This window comes from Gorilla gorilla, chromosome 4 (genome assembly GCF_029281585.2).
Source record: "Gorilla gorilla gorilla isolate KB3781 chromosome 4, NHGRI_mGorGor1-v2.1_pri, whole genome shotgun sequence".
NCBI classification, from domain to species: Eukaryota; Metazoa; Chordata; class Mammalia; order Primates; family Hominidae; genus Gorilla; species Gorilla gorilla.
This window is the reverse complement of record NC_073228.2, coordinates 66762750-66789991: the sequence shown is the minus strand read 5'-3', so window position 1 is coordinate 66789991 and position 27242 is coordinate 66762750. Positions and strand designations below refer to the sequence as shown.

Sequence of the window (27242 nt, the reverse complement as noted above, 5' to 3'; positions counted from 1 at the left end):
GCCTGCCATGTCCACAGCCCATGCTGACCCCTCCTGGAGCCACTGGAATGCTTGTTCCTGGGTATGTGATAAGCTCAGACGGCTTCAGCCTTGCAGGACAAATATGCGCATCTGGCAGCAGTAGCCAGAGGGCCCATAGAAAGAAGTTGGAGGTGAAACCAGATGCTATGAGAGTACTTTATTAGGCAAAACCGCATGCGATAAAAGTGCTTTAAAATGCAGCAGGAGGAGAGGTGAAGACACAAATGAACAAGTGCATAGTGACACATGGCTGTCAGAACACAGTAAAGAATCCACAGTTTCACAACTTTACCTAGAAAAGGAAAGTTCTAGGCCACCTCCTCCTCAGCATACTCCTCAAACTCCTCCTCCTCCTTGGCCTTGGCATCCTGATGTTGCTGATATTCAGACACCAGGTCGTTTATGTTGCTCTCAGCCTCGGCGAATTCAGTCTCATCCATGCCCTCGTCCGTGTACCAGTGGAGGAAGGCCTTGCCCTTGAACATCGCTGTAAACTGCTCTGAGACATGCTTGAAGAGTTCCTGGATGGCCATATTATTCCCAATGAAAGTGGCTGACATTTTTAGCCCCTGGGGTGGGATGTCACAGATGGCTGTTTTCACGTTGTTGGGTAGCCAGTCAGCAAAGTAGCTGCTGTTTTTATTTTGAATGTTCAACATTTGTTCATCCACCTCTCTCATGGGCATGTGACCCCTGAAAATGTCAGCCACCATTAGGTAGCGGCCATGACAGGGGTCACAGGCAACTATCATGTTCTTAGCATCAAACATCTGCTGAGTAAGCTCAGCCACGGTCAAGGCCCCGTACTGCTGGCTGCCTCGGCTTGTCAGTGGGGCAAAGCCAGGCATGAAGAAATGCAGCTGGGGAAACGGGACCATGTTCACGGCCAGCTTCTGCAGGTCAGCATTCAGCTGGCCTGGGAAGTGCAGGCAAGTGGTGACCCCACTCACAGTAGCAGACACCAGGTGGTTCAGGTCACCATAGGTGGGTGTGGGCAGTTCTAGGGTCCTGGAACATATGTCATATAGTGCTTCATTATCTATGCAAAAGGTCTCATCCGCATTTTCTATGAGCTGGTGGACTGAGAGGATGGCATTATAGGGCTCTACCATGTTGTCTGACACCTTGGGCAAGGGCAGAATGCTAAATGTGTTTATGATCCTGTCTGGATACTCCTCCTGGATCTTAGTAATGAGAAGGGTACCCATCCCAGACCCAGTCCGCCCACCCAGGCAGTGGGCCAGTTGGAAACCCTGCAGGCAGTCACAGCTCTCAGCCTTCTTTCTGACAACTTCCATCACTGACTCCATCAGCTCTGTGCCTTCTGTATAGTGTCCCTTGGCCCAGTTGTTTCCGGCCCCACTCTGACCTGTAAGACAGTACAGTCACTCACTCAATGGCCAGGTACACGGTCATCAGTGGTCACCACCATAATGCAAAAAGGGCCTAGAGTCATGTGTGATGTGAGAGCACCATTTGCCCTGTAGGTGGAGCAAAGGAAACCCCTCCCCCAGAGTTACAGGACAGCAGCTTCCCCTGTTAAGAATTAAGTCAGGAGTCAAACCTGCGACAGGCTAACAGACCTCGCTGTAGGTGGCTCCTGCCCATTTTCAGGGAAGGCAGTAGCCACGGCCCAAGCTCAGCTCCCTGCAGGGAGTTTACATCAATAGCTCCTCACCTTGAGGAGACACCTGGGCCTTCCTCCCAAAGCCCGTTTAGAAGAGGCAGATTGAGCGACTCGACTCGGCGGATAGCAGGGTGTTCAAGGGCCCTGGCTCCGCAGTTCCCACAGTGATGACCTTGGGGTACTCCTAGATTTTGAGCTGCCCTGGCTAAGAAGCCGCACCCCAGTCCTCCCCCGCAGCTCACTGAAGATGAAGTTGTCTGGCCTGAAGATCTGCCCGAAGGGCCCCAAGCGCACAGAGTCCATGGTACCCGGCTCCAGATCCATGAGCACAGAGCGGGGCATATACCTGCCACCTGGGTGGGGTGGGAGGGCATGAGCGAGAGGAGGGCCGCCGTTCTCATGAGGGTGGTGGGGGAAGGACGGGGGTCTCCCCGCTGACCTCGTTGTAGTACACTTTGAAGTACTCCAGCTGCAGGTGGCTGTCCCCGTGGTAGTTGCCAGCGGAGTCGATGGCATGTTCATCAGAGATCACCTCCCAGAACTGCCAGAGACCAGAGATGGGAGGGGCCAGACAGGCCAGGGCTGAGTCGTGGAGGCGCCCCAGCCCCTCTCCCACCTCCACCCTCATCCGCACCCCCATCCCTAGGCCGCAGTGTCCCTGGGGTCCACCCCGGATGCCTCGCCAGCCGCCCAGTTCCACCGGGTCCCCGGCAGGGAACCCAGGGGCCGCAATGCAGGGGCACCGCCCCGCCACTGCCAACATCTTCCCTGGCCACCCGGCAGGCCCGGGTTGGGCCCTCAGAGCCGCGGCTGCCAACCTTGGTGCCGATCTGGTTCCCGCAATGCCCGGTCTGCGTGAGCACAATCTTCCTCATGGCCAAGGTGGGATTAGGGTGGCAGGCGAAACGCGAGAAGGAGGAGCAAACGCGCAGCGACCCAGCCCGCCTTCCATCAACGCTGAAATAGCCCCTCGTCCACTTCCCTCAGCCTCGGATTCGGCTCCCAGAATAAGCAACAACTTTACTTCACACAGGCTTACCCACCTGTGAATCCCCCGGCGTTGAACGTCTGTCAGACAGCCCAGGTGTCCTTGCTGTGGTCCTTTCCACATTGGGGAAACCTGCTCAGCTGGAAAACTTGCTTCCACGTCTTTAGTAAGACTAAATCTCTAGCTGAGCTGAAACTGAATTTTCCTCCCTTGTGGGAGGGAAAGACTCTTGTTTCCATATTCACAGAGTGCCTTTGCACCTGTCCTAGATTGATGCTACTTTTTTTCATTGATGAGTCTTTTCATCTATTAGATCTGTGGTTAGGAAAGACCTTCCATATGTTAACTCAACAGGACTTAATTATAAGTTTTACTTTGGAGCCGTTCAAACCCGCAGTAAGCTATGAGTGTTAGAGATAGTCAGGCCTCTGATTTAGCGAGAGTCTTCTTTAGAGTAGGATTAGCCCTTTCACCTTTCCAGAGGACTGCCGTCTCCATGCAGAGTGAGGGTAATATTGAATTCTTAAAGCTGAGGATAGGTGTTGGGATAGGCCTGCTGTGAAATATGGGCCTTTGTCACTTTGCAGGCTTTTAGATTACCCAAACTGAGGAGTTATTTATTCTGGTAAACATTTTTCAGATGGGGTGGAGAATGCCTCGATCTAACCAGTGAAGATATCAGTAAGCATTAGCAAATATTTGAATCTCCTGCAGAAAGGCATCTGGTTAAATTAGAGTTGCCAGTTCTCACCTGGATAGGTTCCTCAATTTTGGACAGGTTTAACTGGAGGAGAAAATTGCTGGCCATTTGGGCCAGAGCTCACAGGGCTGAGTCACCTGTTTTAGTGTCTTGAAAAGATTTACCCCTATAAACAAATGAGACATTAACAGAAACCAAGAATCCCTTCTAGGGTGAAAAGAATCATGAAAGTGCTGAATTATATTCCTATGATTGGTACTTGGCATTAGTAATTTATTACCATCATTCAGCCAGCCAGAGGGGCCCTGGACTGAAATGCAGTCCCTGGCCCGTTTTTGTTCTTCTTCAGAGTGTTCAGGCCCAGTTCTATGTATGCTGACCAGCACACCCATAAGCTCCATTGGCCCTTTTAGTGCAGGGGGCTTGGCTGCGACATCTACAAGGGCATTTCCTTTTACATGGTCAGTCTCTCTTTTGATGTCCTCTGCAATTAATTATAGTCACTTTTTGGTAGCAAAGCAGCATTCTAACAAGCTCAAAATCTGAATGATGTTGTATGGAAAAGCCCTTGGGAGTCAGGAGTCCCTACCCATTCCAAATTGCAGCATAAGCACGAAGCACTAAAAAATCATACTTGGAATCAGTGTAAATGTTAACTTTTAAATCCTTTCCGAAATGTAGGGGCTGAGTAAGTTCAATTAACTCAGCTTTTTGAGCTGAGGTCGAGGCCAGCAAGGCTTCTGTCTTGATTCTCTTGTGCTGACTACTAATAGCATATCTAGCTCTCCTATTTTCCTGATGCATAAAACAACTTGCCTCTGTTAACCACTCTTCCTTGGGATGGTCAAGGGGCTCATCTCTCTTAAGTCTGGCCTGCTAGAATCAATTTTGTTTCATAACCTGTGACATGCTTCGGCTGTGTCCCCAGTCAAATCTTATCTTGAATTTTAGCTCCCATAATTCCTATATATCATGGGAGGGACCCAGTGGGAGGTAATCGAATCAGGGGATGGATCTTTCCCATGCTGTTCTTGTGACAGTGAATAAGCCTCATGTGATCTGATGGTTTATTTATTTATTTCTGAGACATAGTCTTGCTCTGTTGCTCAGGCTGGAGTGCATCTCATGATCTTGGCTCACTGCAACCTCTGACTCCTGGGTTCAAGCGATTCTCCTGTCTCAGTCTCCTGAGTAGCTGGGATTACAGGTGCCTACCACCATGCCTATCTAATTTTTGTACTTTTAGTATAGACAGGGTTTCACCATGTTGGCCACGGTGGCCTCGATCTCCTCACCTCAGGTCATCCACTGCCTTGGCCTCCCAAAATCCTGGGATTACAGCTGATGGTTTTATATAGGGGAGTTTCCCTACACAAGCTCTTTTGCCTGCTGCCATGTAAGAGATATGACTTTGCTCCTCATTTGCCTTCTGCCATGAATGTGAGGCCTCCCCAACCATGTGGAACTGTGAGTCAATTAAACCTCTTTTCTTTATAAATTACTCAGCCTCAGATATGTCTTTATTAGCAGCATGAGAACAGACTAATACAACCTGTATGCTAGAAAGGCTAGAAGCTCCTGTGGACTCTGGCAGATAAGTAGCTGGGTTTATGGTCTGGCAGGCTTTAAGGGTTATGTCTAGAGTGTCTAGCAATAAGGCCTGATACTTTCATAAATGTTCTCCTATTATCCACTGCTGCCCTTTAGCTTCTAGGAGCACCTTCCCTTGGTGTGGGGTCAAAAACCTGTAGGTGCTGTTCTAATGTTAGTTTATTAGCTTTGCCTACTAGAAAAGTGGCAGCAGCAATAGCTCTAAGACATCAAGGCCACCCTGAGGCCACCTGGTCTATCTGCTTATAAAATTAGGCTACTGGACTTGGAATGCCCCAAGTTTTGGGACAAGATTACCCAAGGCGTATGCCTTGCTTTTTGGTCACATAAAGAAAAAATGGTTCATCCAACTTGGGTACTCCCATGGCTGCAGCAGAGCCCAATTTCTCCTTGAGAGTATTGAAGTTTTGCTTGAAGTTCTCATTACATTCTAGGTGCTCTAAATCTTTCCCTTTAGTGTATCATATAAAGGCTTGGCTACATTCCCAAATCTGGGCACCCATAAGCAGCAGTACCCAGCCATCTCCTAAAGAAACCCACAGTCATTTCTTGGACAGGGACCCTTGGGTGACTAAAATAACTTTTTTACCTTCTATGGATGCTGATCAGTTCCAGAGTTTCAGACAGATTCCAAATATTTAAGTCTTTCAGTCAAAATCTGAGCCCTGTGTGGTGATGCCCTATATCTGCAAGTTCCCAGGAAATTTAACAACTTAACAGTATTATTATGAGTCTTCTTTAGTTGGGCTAGCAATGAACAAGTCACCTACATACTGAATAATTGTGTCCCTTTCCAATTGTAGATTTCTTAAGTCCTTAGCTAGGGCATTTTCAAATAAGCAGGGACTATCCCAGAACCCTTCAGAGATGACTGTCCAGGTTAGTTTTGAGGCTGAATGTGTATCTGGATCATTCCATTCAAAGGCAAACATATTATGAATCTGGATGCATTGAGATCCAGAAAAGTGCATCTTTCAGATATAAGAATGTAAACCAGCTTGCATCCCCTGGGACTTGGTAAGTATTGGGGACAATGAGGTGTATGGAGACAACTGCATTTCTTAATGCTCTAAGGGTTCTGACAAATCTGTACTTGCCATTAGGCTTTTTATCTGGTAACATGCGAGTATTGTAAGGAGACTCTCATGGCCTTAATAACTCATATGGCAAGAATTTGGCAATAAGGGGTTGAATTTCCCCTTATGCTTCTTGCCTTAAAATGTATTGTCTCTTCTGAGGGTGAGGAGCACTAGGCTGAAGTTGGATTTGAATGAGGGAGGTGTTTAGGGCATTTCCCAGAGCCTGTGTGGCCCAAACCGCAAGATTTACTTGAGACAACACCTTAGGTGGTAAATGTGACAGCTCATTCTTAACTTCTTTTTTCCCCTGAGGGGTCAGGAACAAAAGTAACACTTTCTATGCTTTATGATCTGTGAAGGTGACCATGACTTGGTCTCCTGAGTCAATAAACCTCTCCCCAGTAAGAAGTCAGGCAATCAGACAGTACTAAAAAGGCAGGCGAGAAACCTAGAGGCTCTGGAGGACAGCTTAGAAGATACGAAAAGCAGTGTTTTTGGGCTTGTCCATCATGAGAAGACAGGAGCCCATTGCACTGAATCAGGACAGAGTAATCTTCTCCCATACCTAATACGAAGTTAATACTCCTACCTGCAACTTCAAGAGTCACCTGAGTCTCCTCCATCTCTCGATAGCTAATAGGCCAATGGGAGCGGAGGTAGGAAGTGTCAGGTCCTCCCACTTTTGAGTCTGCTGGGCTCTGTTGATGGCTCCCTTGGAAGAACAGTGCATTTCCTTCAGCAGTGGCCGACCTTCCTACAGAAGGCACATTGATTTATATCCAAGGCACAGTGGCCCAGAGGCACAGACTGGGACTTTCCCTTTCTCACTTCCTCTGTGAGGGCCAGGGGTTAAGGGGCTGCCTCTGAAGTGGTGGAGAGCACAAGGCTGCAGCTAGAAGCTGGGCCTCTTGGAAGATTTGCTTTATTTTCTGTTTTCTCTGCCCTATTCCTGTGATGCAAAACTGCAAAATCCAAGTCTGAAATCTGATCCATGGGAGTCTGGAAGACTACGGCTGCTTTTGGTAGCTTCCTATAGATATCAGAAGCAGATTGGGCTATAAAATAAACTCCTAGCAATGCCTGTCCCTTCTTGGAGTCAGGGTCAGTGTTAGTGTATTTCCTCAAGGTCTAAATTATCCACCGTTGTAATAAGGCTAGGTTTTCATCTTTTCCCTGAGTAATTTTCCAGAGTTTATAAAAATTAAAATGCTTTATCACACTTTTTTTTTATTCCTTCAAGGAATCAAATGATTATAATTTTTTCTCTCTATATCCCACTTTCTTCCTAATTCATTTGTCTTTTCTAGATTCTGGTTCTTTTGGGTCCTAGTCGGGCACTGCTGTGCCTCCTACTTGATAGGTGTCATGCCCCTGGTTGCAGGCTGCCACCCTATTAGCAGGTGCTCTAGCCACTCCCATAATGCACTGTATTTCTACCATGCAGCAGGTAAACGTAAATATATCCAAATCCTGCCTGGTCAGATCATATATCAAGGTTAGCCTCTTAAATTTGTCTATCAATTTTCCCAGAACCTCTGAAAACTGTTTTAGTTTTTCCTTGCATATGGCTAATTCAGACATAGAAAAGGGTACATATATCTATATAGTGTGGGGAAAAGAAAGAGAGATCCGACTGTTACTGTGTCTATGTAAAAAGAAGTAGACATAAGACACTCCATTTTGTTCTGTACTAAGAAAAATTCTTCTGCCTTGAGATGCTGTTAATCTGTAACCCTAGCCCCAACCCTGTGCTCACAGAAACGTGCTGTGTCAACTCAAGGTTTAATGGATTTAGGGATATGCAGGATGTGCTTTGTTAAACAAATGCTTGAAGGCAGCATGCTTGTTAAAAGTCATCACCACTCCCTACTCTCAAGTACCCAGGGACACAAAACACTGTGGAAGGCTGCAGGGACTTCTGCCAAGGAAAGCCAGGTATTGTCCAAGGTTTCTCCCCATGTGATAGTCTGAAATATGGCCTCATGGGAAGGGAAAGACCTGACCGTCCCCCAGCCTGACACCTATACAGGGTCTGTGCTGAGGAGGATTAGTAAAAGAGGAAGGCCTCTTTGCAGTTGAGATAAGACGAAGCCATCTGTGTCCTGCTTGTCCCTGGGAAATGGAATGTCTCAATGTAAAGCCCGATTGCATATTCCATCTACTGAGATAGGAGAAAACTGCCTTAGGGCTGGAGGTGAGACATGCTGGAGGCAATACTGCTGTTTAAGGCATTGAGATGTTTATGTATATGCACATCAAAAGCACAGCAATTTTTTCTTTACCTTGTTTATGATGCAGAGATATTTGTTCACATGTTTTCTTGCTGACCCTCTCTCCACTATTACCCTATTGTCCTGCCACATCCCCATCTCCGAGAAATGCCCAATAATGATCAATAAATACTAAGGAAACTCAGACTGGTGCCGGCGCGGGTCGTCCATATGCTGAGCGCTGATGCCCTGGGCCCACTTTTTCTCTATACTTTGTCTCTGTGTCTCTTTTCACAAGTCTCTCATTCCACCTGATGAGAAACACACACAGATGTGGAGGGGCAGGCCACCCCTTCAATATAGTGTCCCTATTATCCTCTGTCACTTCCCAGAGAAGGCAAGCATTCAACTTTGCCAGCTGATAAGAGGCCCACTGCATGTTGTTCTGGTGAAGCTCTGGTGTTTCGAGAGTGGGATATGTACGTAAGACAGGACTCAAAGGGAAGGGAGAAGATGATGACTGGACACTAGATAACCCTGGAAAACTAGAAGAAATTAATAACATGTTGCACACCTCACCTGAACTGGAAGTAGGAACTAGAAGAGAGGAAAAAAAACAATCAAAACAGGTAGAAAAAGTAACAAAACCAAAGGACCATGTGAGGTGAAATTTAAAATGAGAAAAATGTCCACATTACTTTGGTCAATGCAACTGCTGGGAAATAGTAACTCAGCACCTGAGAGCTAAATAATTCTACAGGACTAAATATATATTCTGGTACCCAAGGGGAAAATGACATCATAGAGTGGTTAGGTCTATTAAAACATATTTGTAGATGTGTAGGTTTAAAAAAATGCTTTTAGAGATGGGAAGAGAAAAAAACTCATTTGTTTAACAAGTTCTGTTGGGTGTTTTTCACTAAAACAGAAACATCATATGTTTATAACACTGAGGATGTAAATTGCAGTACATTTCAAATTACTTGAGAAACTAAAGAAAATATCTGTTTCAGGTCACTGAATAATTCATTCTTATTTAGTGTTTGTCCCTAATTTCTGTGATTTTATGAATAATTCAGAGCAATGATTTTACCTTTCTTTACAGCTGTATTTGGCAAATGTCCACATTATTTTTGTTGCAAAGATGCAGCCAAGTTTCTTAGAATAGGAACAATGTTTAGAATGTATTTTTTCCATAATGAAAAATATTATGAAAGGGGAAACTAAGATATAGCTTACACAGTTCTCTATTGTGATAACTAAAACAGACTTAGCCTCAAGTAAAACTGACATCTTGCTAACTGTTGGTGGTGGAGAAGAAAGAAGACAACACTGAACCAGACTGGGGAAAGATGAATTCAAATTAGTTAGAGATTTGTCACCCAAAGCAAAACAAATTCAAGCTTGAACTGAGTTGATATTGATAGTTATTATGAACTGCAAATCCCTCAAATTCATATGTTGAAATCCTAACTCTCAATGTATTAGTATTAGGAGTCAAACCTTTGGGAGGTAATTAAGTCATGAAGATGAAACCCTCATCGAAGGAAAGTAGCTACTGAAACTTGAGACCAAAACCACTAGCTAACATTAGTATGCCAATCCAAAACATTTGGGACTGTAATGAAGATACAGCAAATGAATTGTTTTAATATATAATCAAGGCAAAGTTATCATCAGAATTATAGGAAAAAATTCACTAAATTTGGTTTATGAGAAATTCATGATTCATTGTATACCTTGATACTGGGCTTAAAGCAGCAATCCTAATTCCAGATCTACCTTCAAGTCTGGGTCAGTGTTCCCAAATGCTGCCAGTTTCATGTCAGGACTGGCTTAATATTGAAGGTAACTGAGCATTGCTAATGTCTGACTGGAGCTGAAAGAGGTCAAAAGCAGGGTTATAACTTTGGGAAAACTGACCTGGTGTTAACTTCCATACCTTCCATTTCAAATGGGAAAGTATCACAATTAGAAGCTATTAGCAGTCTTAACTAATAACTTGTGGATAATTCCTTTTTTTTTTCTTTTTTTAAGAGTCAGGGTCTCACTCTGTCACCTAGGCTGGAGTGCAGTGGTGCAATTGTTATGGAATCTTTGGGGTGTCGATTTTCTGGTTGGAAAACTCTTGTTGGTGGCATCTTTGCCAGAGTTCTTGTCCTGCATCCAGGAAGAATGGTGTAGGTAGACAAGTGAAAGGTTAAAGGAGAGGAGCTTTATTAAGTGTTAGAACAGCTCAGAGGAGACCCATAGTGGGTATCTCCTCTCTAGGTTGTTCTGTCAAGTGTTCAGCTCTCAGCAGAAAGGGAAACCCTGGAGAGGGTTGCTCCTGTCTGCAGCTGGTAGTTCCCAGACATCTCTGCAAGTCCCTGAAGCATTCAGTAGAGAAAGTAGCTGGCCCTCCCATTGTCTCCAGCTATCAGCAGAAAGAATAGCTCCTTCCTGCCTCTAGTCTTCCCTCCTCTGTCTTCTGCCTTGTTCTGGCTGAGTCCCGGGCTTTTATGGATGTCAGAGGGGAGGAAGTGTATGCCCATTGGTCCATGGGCAGCCATGGGAGGGCCCAGGAAAAAGCACCATGTGTTTTGCCTCCAGTCTGCAGGACTGGCAGCCTAGCCTGCAGGTGGGGCTTCACTGGGGACCCATCCCCTTCCACCCAGGAGCCTGTCTGCCTCCCACAGCCATCCATGGCACCCAGGCTGCTGGCATCAAGGGACACTTGCAGGCCAGTGCCCAGCCACCCTCGGACCCCCTCAGCTTCCCCTCCCATGCTCCTGCTCCTCGGTGTCCAAAGTCCAGAGGGGGCTGAGGTGGTAGGGGACTGGCATGTCAGCACTGCTTCCAATGTTTGCACACCTGGCAATGACAGCACCCTGCCGGGTCCCAACCCCACTCTGAGATCAGAACACAGAGCCAGGAGGTGGGAGAGATCAGGGAGCAGGAGGAGGTGCCTCCAAGCCTGCAAGGGGCAAGGGGAGCATTCCCAATCTCCCCAAGAATGCAGGGATGCTTGAGTCTGCAGCATTGGTTTGGGTGGCTGGGTGGTGGCCTGGGGTGGGGACAGAGAAGGGGAGTTGGATGAACTCCTGTCTGCTCCATGGAGTGGGAGGTCCAGGTCTACAGCTACAGCTGCAGTTTGGGCAGCTGCAGCAGCATCCAGGGAGCTCCCATTCCAACTCAGAAGGGGCAGGGCTCCCACTTGTCCCCATCCTGCCAACCCTAGGGGGCATACAACCCTGGCCACACCTCTCCCCTGCAGCTGGCATGATGGCAGCAGCCGCTGCCATCACAATTATAGCTTATTGTAGCCTCAAACTCCTGGGCCCAAGTGATCTTTTTACCTCAGTCTCCCCAGTAGCTGGGGCCACAGGCATGTGCTACAATGCCCATCTAATTGTTTTTTGTTGTTGTTTTTTTTTTTTTTTTTTTTTTTTTTTTTTTTTTTTTTTTTTGTAGAGACGGTGGTCTGGCCATATTGCCCAGGTTAATCTCTAATTCCTGGACTTAAGCAGTCTTCATGCCTCATCCTCCTATGTGGCTGGGATTACAGGCATGAGGGACTGTGTCCAGATCCTGATAAATCCTTTCTTAATCAAAGTCTTCATCAGCAGCCTTACTTACCACAATCTTCCCAGATGATCTCAAGTATCCAAGGAAACTAAAAGTAGCTACTGCTGACAAAATTGTTGGGTTCCCTGATATTGTGCAAGAATAAAATTATGCTAGGTCTTCCGTTAACTAGCTCTTTTTCAGTAACAGTCTCTTTTATGTATTAATTAAAACTGATGCAACTTTTTAAAGAACTGTGCCTAGAAACTTTCTCCCTTCCCTGTCAGAATTAATGTATTATTTATCCATTTAAAGGACTATATAAGTAGGACATGGTTTGGGTATACAGCAGCACTTACAATCATTTACTTTGTAGTTCAGTGATTTCTGTGTGCTTCTGACTTGTATATGCTTTCAGCCTTTGTAGATGTAGTGGTGGTAGTTTTCCCAACTTAAATTTATCTTTATCATCCACCTTTATCCATAGTCCTCCTCATGATTAGCACATTGTCAATAAATATTTACTAAGCTGAACTGAAAGTTTTTATTATGCATAAATACTAAGATATCCATGTCCATGGTCATGCAGTACAGCAGAAGATAATTTTTTTACCAGTGTATCTATTGCTAACAATTGCTTCAAGTTCAGGAGCCAACTCATGTATTAGACATGTAAATCTTGTGAAAATATTCATATTGGAAACAGCATGTAGCAAGTGAAAACAGAACTAAATAAATCCTTTAGTTTATCACAGTCCCTTCAAAGTATGAATTCTTCTAGCATTACATCAAATTTGATAAAATCCAAAAATATTTTATCTCAATAGTTTAAAAGTGTTGATGCTGTATACATTGAGTTATTGTACAATTGAATGGAACCCACATTCAAAGTTTTTCCTATGTTAAAATTAAATGGTTCTCTCTGTGATTCTTTCTGTTTGCAGTTCTTCTCATTTCATTGTTAGAATTTGCCTCTACTAGTGTAATACATTTGGTATTGCAGACGTTCTGATCTTTTCAAATGCGTATTTTGACAGGTGCCTTAAACATTCATCCTTGGTTTGTGCTGTGGGCTGAAAGTTTATATCTCTCCAAAATTCATATATTGAAATCTAGTTCCTAATATGTTTGTGTTAAGATGTGAGGCCAGGCTGGACACAGTGGCTCACACCTGTAATCCCAGCACTTTGGGGGGCTGAAGTGGAAAGATCACGAGGTCAGGAGCTCAAGACCAGCCTGGCCAACATGGTAAAACCCCATCTCTACTAAAAATACAAAAGTTAGCCAGGTGTCATGGCACATGCCTGTAATCCCAGCTACTCAGGAGGCTGAGGCAGGAGAATTGCTTGAAACTGGGAAGCAGAGGTTGCAGTGAGCTGAGATCGTGCCACTGCACTCCAGCCTGGGCAACAGAGCAAGACTCTATCTCAATAAATAAATAAATAAATAAATAAATAAATAAAGGGAGGTCTTTGGGATATTAGTAGGTTAAGGGGGTTGGGGAGCCGTCATGAATGGGTTAGTCCCCTTATAAAAGAACCCATAGGGAGCTACGTTGCCCCTTTTGCCCTTGTGCCAAGTGAAGATGCAGCAGTAAGTTTGAGAAACAAACCTCACCAGGTAACAACTCTGCTGACACCTTGATCTTGGACTTCCCAACCCCCAGAACTGAGAATAATAAATTTGGTTTATAAATTACCCAGTCTAAGGTAATTTGTTACAGCAGTCCAAATGGACTCAAACAGGTTGTAAACACTTGAAAAATGAGTATCTGTATTGAATCGCATATTTTAGCCAAAGTTTTCTTGTAGAAATACAGCCTATGGCCAAAGAATTAATAGCTGACTCTCATTTGAATGGCCAAGATTTGCTCTCTGTTTCCAGTATTTTATTTTTGTGCCTGTATGTTGGACACAGGCAAATTTTTACAAAACAAACCAGAAAAGTTCAATAGTCTTTCATTCTCTGCTTTCACTAACTTCTTTTAAGTATATTTCAACAATTATCTTACTATTGTCACCTGTAGATTAAGCATACTGTTATAAACACTCTATTTCTATTTATTCAAAGCTTGAATTGAGCTAGCTGCTAATAACATCTTTTAATTAGCATTGCAACCATATTCACCTACCATATTTTTCCCTCTCCTTTGATTTCTGGGCCATTACTCACTTTCACAATTTGTATGTGACCCACAATTCTATACCTACTTTTGCCTTACCTTAAAATATTTTTTGATTTAATACATTTACATTTTTTCTCCTTTTGCTTTTGGAATTGTATTACTATCATGGGGGTTTTCTTTTCCTTTTTCAAGAGTTTCTCAAAATTCTTGACCAAAGCCCTATCCCCTGAAGTGAGTAATATTCTTCACTGTATTACCGCATCACATGTTTACATGTGGCTAAAGTAAGAAACACTACTCGTGTTCTGTAGCTAATTGATAATTGTTAAAATAAACTTAACAATTGATAACAAATTATAGAAAATGATTATTTTAAGTTTCTTTATACTTGTAATATTTGTAAATAATATGAGTCATCACCTCTTTCTGTAGCTAATTGTATAGGGAACACATGTAGTTAGTGGCATGTTTCTTAACACATTTCTCATATCAAGAATAACAAATACAATGCAGTGGGGAGAGGAGAAAAGAAATTAAGTGTGGCTACATCTGCAAGTAACAATTGCAGCCACTTTGTCAAGGGTAAACAATCGTCAATGAGCTATACAGATTGTTTGTCACCAGAATAACTGAATCAAGCGGTTCCAACTCATTAATTTTTTTCATTCCCATATACCTGAACATCTGGGACATGAAGAAATAGTGTATATGTGTTAATAGGCAAAGTTGTAGTAACGAATTCGACCTATTAGAAGCAGTTATCTATTTTCCTCTATCTAATTTTTACACAAAAATACTTCCGATGAATATTGACAGAAACTCAGAAAGAAGTATGGCATAAACTAATATGAAAGTAATGTAGTAATGGCAGAAAGTTACAGCTTAAAAGTTTTTACAGTGGGAAGATGATTGTAATAATGAGAGCCATGTATAAGTTTGTTTTGAAATCATAATGTACAGCAAGAGTATAATGCTCAGAAATTTCTTTTCTTTTATTATTATACTTTAAGTTTTAGGGTACATGTGCACATTGTGCAGGTTAGTTACATATGTATACATGCGCCATGCTGGTGCACTGCACCCACTAAAACTAACTCGTCATCTAGCATTAGGTATATCTCCCAATGCTATCCCTCCCACCTCCCCAACCCCACAACAGTCCGCAGAGTGTGATGTTCCCCTTCCTGTGTCCGTGTGATCTCATTGTTCAATTCCCACCTATGAGTGAGAATATGCGGTGTTTGGTTTTTTGTTCTTGCGATAGTTTACTGAGAATGATGATTTCCAATTTCATCCATGTCCCTACAAAGGACATGAACTCATCATTTTTTATGGCTGCATAGTATTCCATGGTGTATATGTGCCACATTTTCTTAATCCAGTCTATCATTGTTGAACATTTGGGTTGGTTCCAAGTCTTTGCTATTGTGAATAGTGCTGCAATAAACATACATGTGCATGTGTCTTTATAGCAGCATGATTTAGAGTCCTTTGGGTGTATACCCAGTAATGGGATGGCTGAGTCAAATGGTATTTCTAGTTCTAGATCCCTGAGGAATTGCCACACTGACTTCCACAATGGTTGAACTAGTTTACAGTCCCACCAACAGTGTAAAAGTGTTCCTATTTCTCCACATCCTCTCCAGCACCTGTTGTTTCCTGACTTTTTAATGATTGCCATTCTAACTGGTGTGAGATGGTATCTCATTGTGGTTTTGATTTGCATTTCTCTGATGGCCAGTGATAATGAGCATTTTTTCATGTGTTTTTTGGCTGCATAAATGTCTTCTTTTGAGAAGTGTCTGTTCATGTCCTTCGCCCACTTTTTGATGGGGTTGTTTGTTTTTTTCTTGTAAATTTGTTTGAGTTCATTGTAGATTCTGGATATTAGCCCTTTGTCAGATGAGTAGGTTGCAAAAATTTTCTCCCATTTAGTAGGTTGCCTGTTCACTCTGATGGCAGTTTCTTTTGCTGTACAGAAACTCTTTAGTTTAATTAGATCCCATTTGTCAATTTTGTCTTTTGTTGCCATTGCTTTTGGTGTTTTAGACATGAAGTCCTTGTCCATGCCTACGTCCTGAATGGTATCGCCTAGGTTTTCTTCTAGGTTTTTTATAGTTTTAGGTCTAACTTTTAAGTCTTTAATCCATCTTGAATTAATTTTTGTATAAGGTGTAAGGAAGGGATCCAGTTTCAGCTTTCTACATATAGCTAGCCAGTTTTCCCAACACCATTTATTAAATAGGGAATCCTTTCCCCATTGCTTGTTTTTGTCAGGTTTGTCAAAGATCAGATAGTTGTAGATATGTGGCATTATTTCTGAGGGCTCTGTTCTGTCCCATCGATCTATATCTCTGTTTTGGTACCAGTACCATGCTGTTTTGGTTACTGTAGCCTTGTAGGATAGTTTGAAGTCAGGTAGCATGATGCCTCCAGCTTTGTTCTTTTGGCTTAGGATTGATTTGGTGATGCGGGTTCTTTTTGGGTTCCATATGAACTTTAAAGTAGTTTTTTCCAATTCTGTGAAGAAAGTCATTGGTAGCCTGATGGGGATGGCATTGAATCTGTAAATTACCTTGGGCAGTAAGGCTATTTTCACGATATTGATTCTTCCTACCCATGATCATGGAATGTTCTTCCATTTGTTTCTATCCTCTTTTATTTCCTTGAGCAGTAGTTTGTAGTTCTCCTTGAAGAGGTCCTTCACATCCCTTGTAAGTTGGATTCCTAGGTATTTTATTCTCTTTGAAGCAATTGTGAATGGGAGTTCACTCATGATTTGGCTCTCTGTCTGTTATTGGTGTATAAGAATGCTTGTGATTTTTGTACATTGATTTTGTATCCTGAGACTTTGCTGAAGTTGCTTATCAGCTTAAGGAGATTTTGGGCTGAGACAATGGGGTTTTCTAGATATACAATCATGTCATCTGCAAACGCGGACAATTTGACTTCCTCTTTTCCTAATTGAATACCCTTTATTTCCTTCTCCTGCCTAATTGCCCTGGCCAGAACTTCCAACGCTATGTTGAATAGAAGTGGTGAGAGAGGGCATCCCTGCCTTGTGCCCGTTTTCAAAGGGAATGCTTCCAGTTTTTGCCCATTCAGTATGATATTGGCTGTGGGTTTGTCATAGATAGCTCTTATTATTTTGAAATATGTCCCATCAATACCTAATTTATTGAGAGTTTTTAGCATGAAGGGTTGTTGAATTTTGTCAAAGGCTTTTTCTGCATCTATTGAGATAATCATGTGTTTTTTGTCTTTGGTTCTATTTATATACTGGTTACATTTATTGATTTGCATATATTGAACCAGCCTTGCATCCCGGGGATGAAGCCCACTTGATCATGGTGGATAAGCTTTTTGATGTGCTGCTGGATTCGTTTTGCCAGTATTTTATGGAGGATCTTTGCATCAATGTTCATCAAGGATATTGGTCTAAAATTCTCTTTTTTGGTTGTGTCTCTGCCAGGCTTTGGTATCAGAATGATGCTGGCCTCATAAAATGAGTTAGGGAGGACTCCCTCTTTTTCTATTGATTGGAATAATTTCAGAAGGAATGGTGCCAGTTCCTCCTTGTACCTCTGGTAGAATTTGGCTGTGAATCCATCTGATCCTGGACTGTTTTTGGTTGGTAAGCTATTGATTATTGTCACAATTTCAGATCCTGTTATTGGTCTATTCAGAGATTCAACTTCTTTCTGGTTTAGTCTTGGGAGAGTGTATGTGTTGAGGAATTTATCCATTTCTTCTCGATTTTCAAGTTTATTTGCGTACAGGTGTTTGTAGTATTCTCTGATGGTAGTCTGTATTTCTGTGGGATCAGCAGTGATTTCCCCTTTACCATTTCTTATTGTGTCTATTTGATTCTTCTCTCTCCTTTTCTTTATTAGTCTTGCTAGTGATCTATCTATTTTGTTGATCCTTTCAAAAAATCAGCTCCTGGATTCATTAATTTTTTGAAGGGTTTTTTGTGTCTCTATTTCCTTCAGTTCTGCTCTGATTTTAGTTATTTCTTGCTTTCTGCTAGCTTTTGAATGTGTTTGCTCTTGCTTTTGTAGTTCTTTTAACTGTGATGTTAGGGTGTCAATTTTGGATCTTTCCTGTTTTCTCTTGTGGGTATTCAGTGCTATAAATTTCCCTCTACACACTGCTTTGAATGTGTCCCAGAGATTCTGGTATGTTGTGTCTTTGTTCTCATTGGTTTCAAAGAACATCTTTATTTCTGCCTTCATTTCGTTGTGTACCCAGTAGCCATTCAGGAGCAGGTTGTTCAGTTTCCATGTAGTTGAGCGGTTTTGAGTGAGATTCTTAATCCTGAGTTCTAGTTTGATTGCACTGTGGTCTGTGAGATAGTTTGTTATAATTTCTGATCTTTTACATTTCTTGAGGAGTGCTTTACTTCCTACTATGTGGTCAATTTTGCAATAGGTGAGGTGTGGTGCTGAAAAAAATGTATATTTTGTTGATTTGGGGTGGAGAGTTCTCTAGATGTCTATTAGGTCCGCTTGGTGCAGAGCTGAGTTCAATTCCTGGGTATCCTTGTTGACTTTCTGTCTCGTTGATCTGCGTAATGTTGACAGTGGGGTGTTAAAGTCTCCTATTATTATTGTGTGGGAGTCTAAGTCTCTTTGTAGGTCACTCAGGACTTGCTTTATGAATCTGGGTTCTCCTGTATTGGGTGCATATATATTTAGGATAGTTAGCTCTTCTTGTTGAATTGATCCCTTTACCATTATATAATGGCCTTCTTTGTCTCTTTTGATCTTTGTTGGTTTAAAGTCTGTTTTATCAGAGACTAGGATTGCAACCCCTGCCTTTTTTTGTTTTCCCTTTGCTTGGCAGCTCTTCCTCCATCCTTATATTTTGAGCCTATGTGTGTCTCTGCATGTGAGATGGGTTTCCTGAATATGCACACTGATGGGTCTTGACTCTTTATCCAATTTGCCAGTCTGTGTCTTTTAATTGGAGCACTTAGTCCATTTACCTTTAAAGTTAATATTGTTATGTGTGAATTTGATCCTGTCATTATGATGTTAGCTGGTGATTTTGCTCGTTAGTTGATGCAGTTTCTTCCTAGTCTCGATGGTGTTTACATTTTTGCATGATTTTGCAGCGGCTGGTACCGGTTGTTACTTTCCATGTTTAGCGCTTCCTTCAGGAGCTCTTTTAGGGCAGACCTGGTGGTGACAAAATCTCTCAGCATTTGCTTGTCTGTAAAGTATTTTATTTCTCCTTCGCTTATGAAGCTTAGTTTGGCTGGATATGAAATTCTGGGCTGAAAATTCTTTTCTTTAAGAATGTTGAATATTGGCCCCCGCTCTCTTCTGGCTTGTAGAGTTTCTGCTGAGAGATCCGCTGTTACTCTGATGGGCTTCCCTTTGAGGGTAACCCGACCTTTCTCTCTGACTGCCCTTAACATTTTTTCCTTCATTTCAACTTTGGTGAATCTGACAATTGTTTGTCTTGGAGTTGCTCTTCTTGAGGAGTATCTTTGTGGCGTTCTCTGTATTTCCTGAATCTGAATGTTAGCCTGCCTTGCTAGATTGGGGAAGTTCTCCTGGATAATATCCTGCAGAGTGTTTTCCAACTTGGTTCCATTCTGCCCGTCACTTTCAGGTACACCAATGAGACGTAGATTTTTGTCTTTTCACATAGTCCCATATTTCTTGGAGGCTTTGCTCGTTTCTTTTTATTCTTTTTTCTCTAAACTTCCCTTCTCGCTTCATTTTATTCATTTCATCTTCCATCGCTGATGCCCTTTCTTCCAGTTGTTCGTACTGGCTCCTGAGGCTTCTGCATTCTTCACGTAGTTTCAAGCCTTGGTTTTCAGCTCCATCAGCTCCTTTAAGCACTTCTCTGTGTTGATTATTCTAGTTATAGATTCTTCTAAATTTTTTTCAAAGTTTTCAACTTCTTTGCCTTTGGTTTGAATATCCTCCCGTAGCTTGGAGTAATTTGATCGTCTGAAGCCTTCTTCTCTCAGCTCGTCAAAGTCATTGTCCGTCCAGCTTTGTTCCGTTGCTGGTGAGGAACTGTGTTCTTTTGGAGAAGAAGAGGTGCTCTGCTTTTTAGAGTTGCCAGTTTTTCTGCTCTGTTTTTTCCCCATCTTTGTGGTTTTATCTACTTTTGGTCTTTGATGATAGTGATGTACAGATGGGTTTTTGGTGTGGATGTCCTTTCTGTTTGTTAGTTTTCCTTCTAACAGACAGGACCCTCAGCTGCTGGTCTGTTGGAGTACCCTGCCGTGTGAGATGTCATTGTGCCCCTGCTGGGGGGTGCCTCCCAGTTAGGCTGCTTGGGGGTCAGGGGTCAGGGACCTACTTGAGGAGGCAGTCTGTCAGTTCTCAGATCTCCAGCTGTGTTCTGGGAGAAACACTGCTCTCTTCAAAGCTGTCAGACAGGGACATTTAAGTCTGCAGAAGTTACTGCTGTCTTTTTGTTTGTCTGTTCCCTGCCCCCAGAGGTGGAGCCTAAAGAGGCAGGCAGGCCTCCTTGAGCTGTGGTGGGCTCCACCCAGTTGGAGCTTCCCAGGTGCTGTGTTTACCTAAGCAAGCCTGGGCAATGGCGGGTGCCCCTACCCCAGCCTCGCTGCTGTCTTGAAGTTTGATCTCAGACTGCTGTGCTAGCAGTGAGACTCCATGGGCTTAGGACCCTCCGAGCCAGGTGCGGGATATAATCTCATGGTGCGTCATTTTTTAAGCCCCTTGGAAAAGTGCAGTATTCAGGTGGGAGTGACCCGATTTTCCAGGTGCCGTCTATCACCCCTTTCTTTGACTAGGAAAGGGAACTCCCTGACCCCTTGTGCTTCCCAAGTGAGGCAATGCCTCGCCCTGCTTCGGCTCGTGCACGGTGCGCACACCCACTGACCTGCACCCACTGTCTGGCACTCCCTAGTGAGATGAACCCGTTACCTCAGATGGAAATGCAGAAATCACCCATCTTCTGTGTCGCTCGCGCTGGGTGCTGTAGATGGTCGCTGTTCCTATTCGGCCATTTTCCAAACTCTCCTAATTTACATTTTTCTAGTGAATAATAATGTTGATCATTTCATATGCTTACTGAGCATTTGCATATCTTCTTTGGTGAAGTGTTTGCTCAAATGTTTCCCTACTTTAAAATTTTACAAATTTAAAATTATTTTATATTCTGCTAATGTTTTACAACTGAAGTTCACAAAACACTGAAAGGGCTAATTCAGACACACTGGCAGAAACTGCAGTCTGTGATAATCTATATATATTACTTACCAATAATTGGTACAGAGTTGTGATTATTGATTAAGAAGCCTGAGAAAGAACTAGGACAAAGCACTTCTGAGCCTTTAGATAACTTATTTTCTTGGACTGGATTTGCCAAAACAAAACTGATCTTTGGCTATATGTTTTTTGGTCGTATGTCAAAGAATAATATCTTTAGGAGATAATTCCAAATATCCAGAAATATGCTTATCTCAAAGTCTACTTCTGAACCTTTAAACTTGACCCAACCTCCCACATATCTTTTCCAGGCAATTACTTTGGCTTTCTCTAATTCATTCTCTAGTCAGTATCTTAACCTTTTTTTTTTTTTCTTTTCCCCAGCTTTCTTGAACTAATAGTATCTGTGAAACATATTCTTGGAAAGCAAAGCAAACAAAGAAACACACAGTTAACCAAAAGTTAACAATTTGATGAACAATATCATGGCAAATGTTAGAATACCATACAAGTATTATGCTTCTGTTGTTTGTTCGCAGATCTAATGAAATCATAAAATACGACTCTCAGAAAACAGGAAGGTAAAGATGGCTTCTTAAAGATGTCCTAGACTTAACAGCAATAAGGTTCTAGGTAGGAGACTGGGTCCAATTGCTTTTTAACTTTTAATCCAATAAGACTTTATCTTTATTAGAAGGAATGATATTTTTTAAATGGTGGTTAAAAACAGGTAAGAAATTAGCGATTATTACACAACAGTGCAGTCTATAGTATGTGATAAACGTCTCTCTCTCTTTTGACTTAACAGTCTGAATTAAAATACTACTATTTCATTAATCAATAGGATATTTAAATCACCAAGTTAAAAATGATCACTGTGTGTTAAAATTTTCTCTGATGACACTTCACTATGAAGAACATGGTAATTACTTTGAGAAATCAGCTATTCCAAGGTAACTGGGCAGTTATAATATTTTATCCGGTAAATTACCAGTCACCATCAACATTCATCACAGACTCATTTGGATTTTATTACAGATTGACATTTACTTATTTGCCCAACTTTTAAAATTACAACTGTTGCATGATTGCCCCAGGGTGCAACTGTAGAAAATTAGCACACTAATTAAGTTAATTATCATAAATAAAATGTTATCAAAGAGTAGCATGTAATAACATAGCGTTTTTTAAAAGCAACTTAGGGCATCCCTATAATACTTTAAATTTAGGTATTACGTTGAAATTTTCAAGACTGCTTTACCTCTATAGTTTTAATCTTTAACACCTCAGCTATAGGAATGTTATTATTAATGTCATTTCAGAAATGAAGAAGCCACATCCAAACAGCTGTATGATTGCCCTAAGATCATATACAGATGGAACATTTTAAGGTTAAGTCAAAAACCACATTTCCCAAACTTCCAACATTCCATTTTTTGCCCCTATATTTTTCTGCCTTTTAGGGATGAAAAGTAAAATATTTATCTTTTATGCTCCAATGTGTCAACACTTTAAGTGAACTAAAGATCTAAAAGTGAGTCTGATCTGCTTGCATTTTCCCAACTCTATTGCTACTGACCTAGTCAAGCAAACATCATCTTTCCTCTCAAGTACCTGTAACAACTCCATTCCTTCTTGCCCCATAAAAATCCATATTATACAGAGAAACCCAACTGAGTTTTAAAATATAAATGAGATCATGCCATTTTTTTTTTGCTTAAAATGATCTGGGGATTCTCAACATACTAGAATAAAATCTAAATCACCAAGTCCTATAAAATTCATGTAATCTGAACCCCTCTCCCATTTCATCTCCTATCACTCTGTATCCCCTCATTATTCTGTTTTTTTTTTTTTTTTTTTTTTTTGGTCTGATTGTTGAGCCTATTGCCAAGATTGAGCCTGCCTCTGAGTCTTTGTTTTTCTATTTTACTCTGTTTGGAATGTTCTACCCCCAGGTTTCTGCAGAACTGGTTTCAAATTCCTACCCCTCAAAGAGATTTTCTTAAATAACTGAACCTATACTGACCTTTCCTCTTTCTCCTTCTTTCCTACAGCCTATCCTCTAGTCATTCCTTATCACATTCTGTTTCATTTTTATGCCGTTTTTCTTTGCTTTCAGAAGTTATCAACTCCCACACCTTAGAAGTCCACAGAAGAGTTTGTGTATCTTGATTACTACCTGTAACAGAAGCTATGTATTCTTCACTCCTATATCTAAAGGCTTCTCTGGAAATCACCTGCAACTTCGGTTGATGGTTCTCATATATTCTAAAGAGCTTTCTATCTCAACATCTCTCAGCCTGAGGCCATTCTCTGAGTATCCTTCCTAGCAGACAAGAAATGCCCGGAAGTTAATGGCTCAAGGTATTAGGATGGTGCAAAATTAACTGTGGGTTTTGCTATTAATACAACGTTTAGTCATTAGATAAAATCAGGAAATTACTATGTACATGGCTCCTTCATTCCTCAGGTGGCCAATTATAAAGGTGTGTTCGACATCTTTCACAGTCTCCAGCATGACTGAACCCTAGTTGCACACAGTAGAAACCAGCTTATTTATGTGCACTTCATTGCCTTTCATTTCTCTATCTATTTTGTTGTTAAATAAAACAAAATCACACCCACTTCCCTGTCCCCAGTGCCTGATTGGGCTCATCATACATACTATTGTCTTCTTCCCTGCTCTTTGTTTTCACCATTTTCCTTCCCCACTGGCTTGTCTTGTCTTCACTAATAATCTTCTTTCTAGAACTTCCTTCTGTAAGCCATATGCTTTTATCTCTCACCAATGTCCTGAATCACTGTCTTGAAGGTGATTATCTCCACACGGCCTTTTTGTCTCCAAGTTTCTATAACTAATACTGCCCTTCATCCCTTCAGGCCTAGAGAAGGTAACAGTTGCAGGGTACATACAGAATTATCCCTTTTGGTTTATCTATACAGTATCCACAGCTTTTAAATTGCTCTTTTATTATATTATATTCAAGTTAAACAACTTAAGTGTATTGTGCATTTTCCCTAGTACACTGATAGGTACCATTTGTACATTCAGGTTTTAGTGTATATTCAAAGAGCGATTTTCCTTTCTTTCTTCCTATGAGATTTTTCACTTATTTCTTGAAATTGGCTTAAAGAATACAGCATATCCAGGTTTTAGGGGAAACGAGACTCAGCACTAAAAACAATAATACTTTGCTATGCACTAAATTCACAAGAACAATTTTTCCTTATCTATTTCTGCTTCTTTTTTAATTCCTAGAGAAACCACTTTTTGTCTGATATCTCTTCTTTCTTCAGAAACCTTATTTTTGTTATAGCTCAAAGAAAACCTCTTGGGCTTCTCTTTTGGAGGCAAACCTTCTCTTTGGAGTAGCATAAAGACATTGTACTCTTATTTACTTCTCTTCAGTTTTATTTTATTTTATTTTATGAGGAATTAAATGTATAGAGTGAAATATACACATATTAATGGTATAAACCCATGTGACACACATCTTTATCTGAACGCAAAACATTTATTTCACCTCATAAACTTATCTCATGCCCCTTTCCAGTCAGTATTGCTGCAACATAGGGCAACTGGTGATTTGGTTTCTATCACCATAAGTTAGTTCTGCCAGTTCTTGAACTTCATATAAATGAAACCATAGCACATGTAATCTTTGGGTCTAGCTTCTTTCACTCAGTGTAAAGTTTTTGAAATTTGTCTGTTGCTGTGTGTCTTGATAGTTTGTTCTCTTTTGTTACTGAACAGTGTTGAGTAAAAGAGTCAAACTCTGTAAAATATTTGAAGAGATTTATTCTGAGCGAAATATGAGTGACACAGTCCTCCTCTGGAGACCCTGAGAAAATGTTCCCAAGGTGGTTGGAGTTCAGGTTGATTTTATACATTTTAGAGTGTTAAAACACGCTAAATATGGCCTGAGAAGGACTCCATACTTCTATATTTGAATCTTTGTGGACAAGCTGCAACCTAACTTAATAGGTAGGCAAGATTGAAAAACCTAACTTAGGAGTATGCACCTGTAACAATAGCTGAGTTTTGGCCAATCCCAGCAGCCATACTTCAACCACTCTTACATTACTGAGTGTTCAAACTGTGTTCAACTAAGGCAAATGCTAAGCTGTGACCAATTCAGTTGTTTTTGAACCTCACCTGTAATTTCTGTACCTCATTTCCCTTTTTATGTCTAAAAATCTTTCACCACGTGGCTGTGCTGAAATCTGTCCAAATTTGCTGTGATTCCAGGGACTGCCCTATTTATGAATTGTTGATCAGTGAATTAAACTTCTTTAAATTTAATTCAGTTGAAGTTTTTCTTTTAACAGATGGTGTCAGAAGTGGGATCTGAAGTACAGCCTTAACAATCCCCAGGAGTGCTGAGTGAACAAGCAAGGTACCTGCAAGGACCGACTTTGTCCCTTGATCTCTCAAAGTGTCTGGGGATCATGGGTAAGTTCTCTCAGATTTCAGAACTCCATGGATTTGTGTTTGGAATTCTCTGAGTTTCTCTGAACAAATTTGTGATCCAAACAGCTTGAAAGTCAGGATAGAAACTGAACTAGGTCCAGGATCAGATTTGATCTGGTAATTAACTGACTTGGATCCAGCTGGAGGCCTCTCTCTCTCTCTCTCTCTCTTTTTTTTTTTTTTTGAGATGGAGTCTTGCTCTGTCACCCAGGCTTGAGTAGAGGGGCATGATCTAGGCTCATTGCAACCTCTGCCTCCTGGTTCAAGAAATTCTCCTGCCTCAGCCTCCCAGGGAGCTGGGATTACAGGTGCCCACCACCATACCCAGCTAAGTTTTGTATTTTTAGTTGAGACGTGGTTTCACCATGTTGGCCAGGCTCGTCTTGAACTCCTGACCTCAAGTGATGTACCCACCAAGGCCTCCTGAATTGCTGGGATTACAGACGTGAGCCACCATGCCTATCCCAGTTAGAGGCCTCTTACCTTTGGCTGAGACAGAAAGAAAATGTTAGTAAATGGTAATATTTCAGTGGTTGTAAAATTTGTCTTTTAGAAGTGCACAGGGATTCTTGAGTTCTACCCCTTCGTTTCATTTTTCTTGTGTACTTAGGTAGAAAAAAAAATATTGGCTAAGTCAATCAAGGGAACCTAAGAGTAAAGCCAATATCTTAGGTAAAAATGGGATCCTTAATTTTTGAAAGTCTGAGTTTCTTCCATCTTTTTATTTTTTATTTTATTTATTTATTCATTATTATTATTATTATTTTGAGATGGAGTCTCTCTCTGTCACCCAGGCTGGAGTGCAGTCGTGCAATCTCAGCTCACTGCAACCTCCGCCTCCCAGGCTCAAGGAATTCTCCTGCCTCAGCCTCTGAAGTAGCTGGGATTACAGATGCATGCCACCACGCCCAGCTAATGTTTTGGATTTTTGGTAGAGACGGGTTTTCACCGTGTTAGCCATGATGGTCTCAATCTCCTGACCTCGTGATCAGCCCGCCTCGGCCTCCCAAAATGCTGGAATTATAGGTGTGAGCCACTGCGCCCGGCCTAAAGAAACAGAATTTTATTAATTTATCAGCTGAGTTAGCATTACAGTGGCTTACAAAGCATTTGCCATTGTTCGAGGTTGCAGTGAGAACAACATGAAACACCTGATGAAAAACCTTCACAAAACCTGGTCTCTTTCCAACAGCTTAGCTATGTGAAAATAGCTTTTATAACATGACAAGCCTAAAAATAAAACCATTTTAAAGTTAAAGCTGTCCTTCCAGTTGCTGTTTCAAACTTTATCCCAAGAACTGAGGTGTCGTTCAGTAAAAGGTAACTACAGGCTTCTCAGCAGTAAGGCTAAGTACTTGTTTTATGTTTTCTGGTGATGAATTTACTTCTTGTCTTTGAGTTTACAGTGACAGCTATAAAAGTGATTGTTAATAATATTAGTATAATTTAATTTCTAATAGAATGAGTTTTCCATGTATGTTTTAGTCAGAGCTATGATATTCTTAATAATACCAGAACTTATTTTGTGTCTATGATGATGATATTAGTGATCTGTATTCTCAGCAGTATTTTACAGTGCTTCAGACTATTAATACACTAATCTGTGTTTTTGGCTGGGTGCTGTGGCTCACGCCTGTAATTTCAGCACTTTCACAGGCTGAG

General features: G+C 41.7%; 1 protein-coding gene across 10 annotated transcripts; it reads right to left on the bottom strand.

Moving 5' to 3' along the window:
• Positions 1-329: 329 nt before the first annotated feature.
• Positions 330-6162, bottom strand: LOC101153430 (tubulin beta-8 chain-like). Of its 10 annotated transcripts, XM_055386262.1 has the most exons (5): positions 2467-2523; positions 2084-2189; positions 1891-2001; positions 1365-1390; positions 330-1292 (listed from the first exon to the last, which is right to left on the bottom strand). In XM_055386262.1, exons 1-5 carry the CDS (start codon positions 2521-2523, stop codon positions 330-332), a joined length of 1263 nt encoding a protein of 420 aa, XP_055242237.1. The 10 variants fall into 10 exon arrangements, with proteins under 10 accessions (XP_055242237.1, XP_055242238.1, XP_030862329.2 ...); XM_055386263.1 differs by lacking the exon at positions 2467-2523 and adding an exon at positions 6154-6162 and having other exon boundaries at positions 330-1390; XM_031006469.2 differs by having other exon boundaries at positions 330-1390; positions 1891-2003; positions 2080-2189.
• Positions 6163-27242: the final 21080 nt, after the last annotated feature.

What these genes read in the sequence shown, in the direction of transcription:
- LOC101153430 (XM_031006469.2), bottom strand. Translation starts at nt 2,523, where the DNA reads ATGAGGAAGATTGTGCTCACGCAGACCGGGCATTGCGGGAACCAGATC. An exon ending in TACTACAACGAGGTCAGCGG is followed by an intron (nt 2,004 to 2,079) that starts GGAGACCCCCGT and finishes CCCACCCCACCC; the next exon opens with AGGTGGCAGGTATATGCCCC. An exon ending in GCCAGACAACTTCATCTTCA is followed by an intron (nt 1,391 to 1,890) that starts GTGAGCTGCGGG and finishes ACTGTCTTACAG; the next exon opens with GTCAGAGTGGGGCCGGAAAC.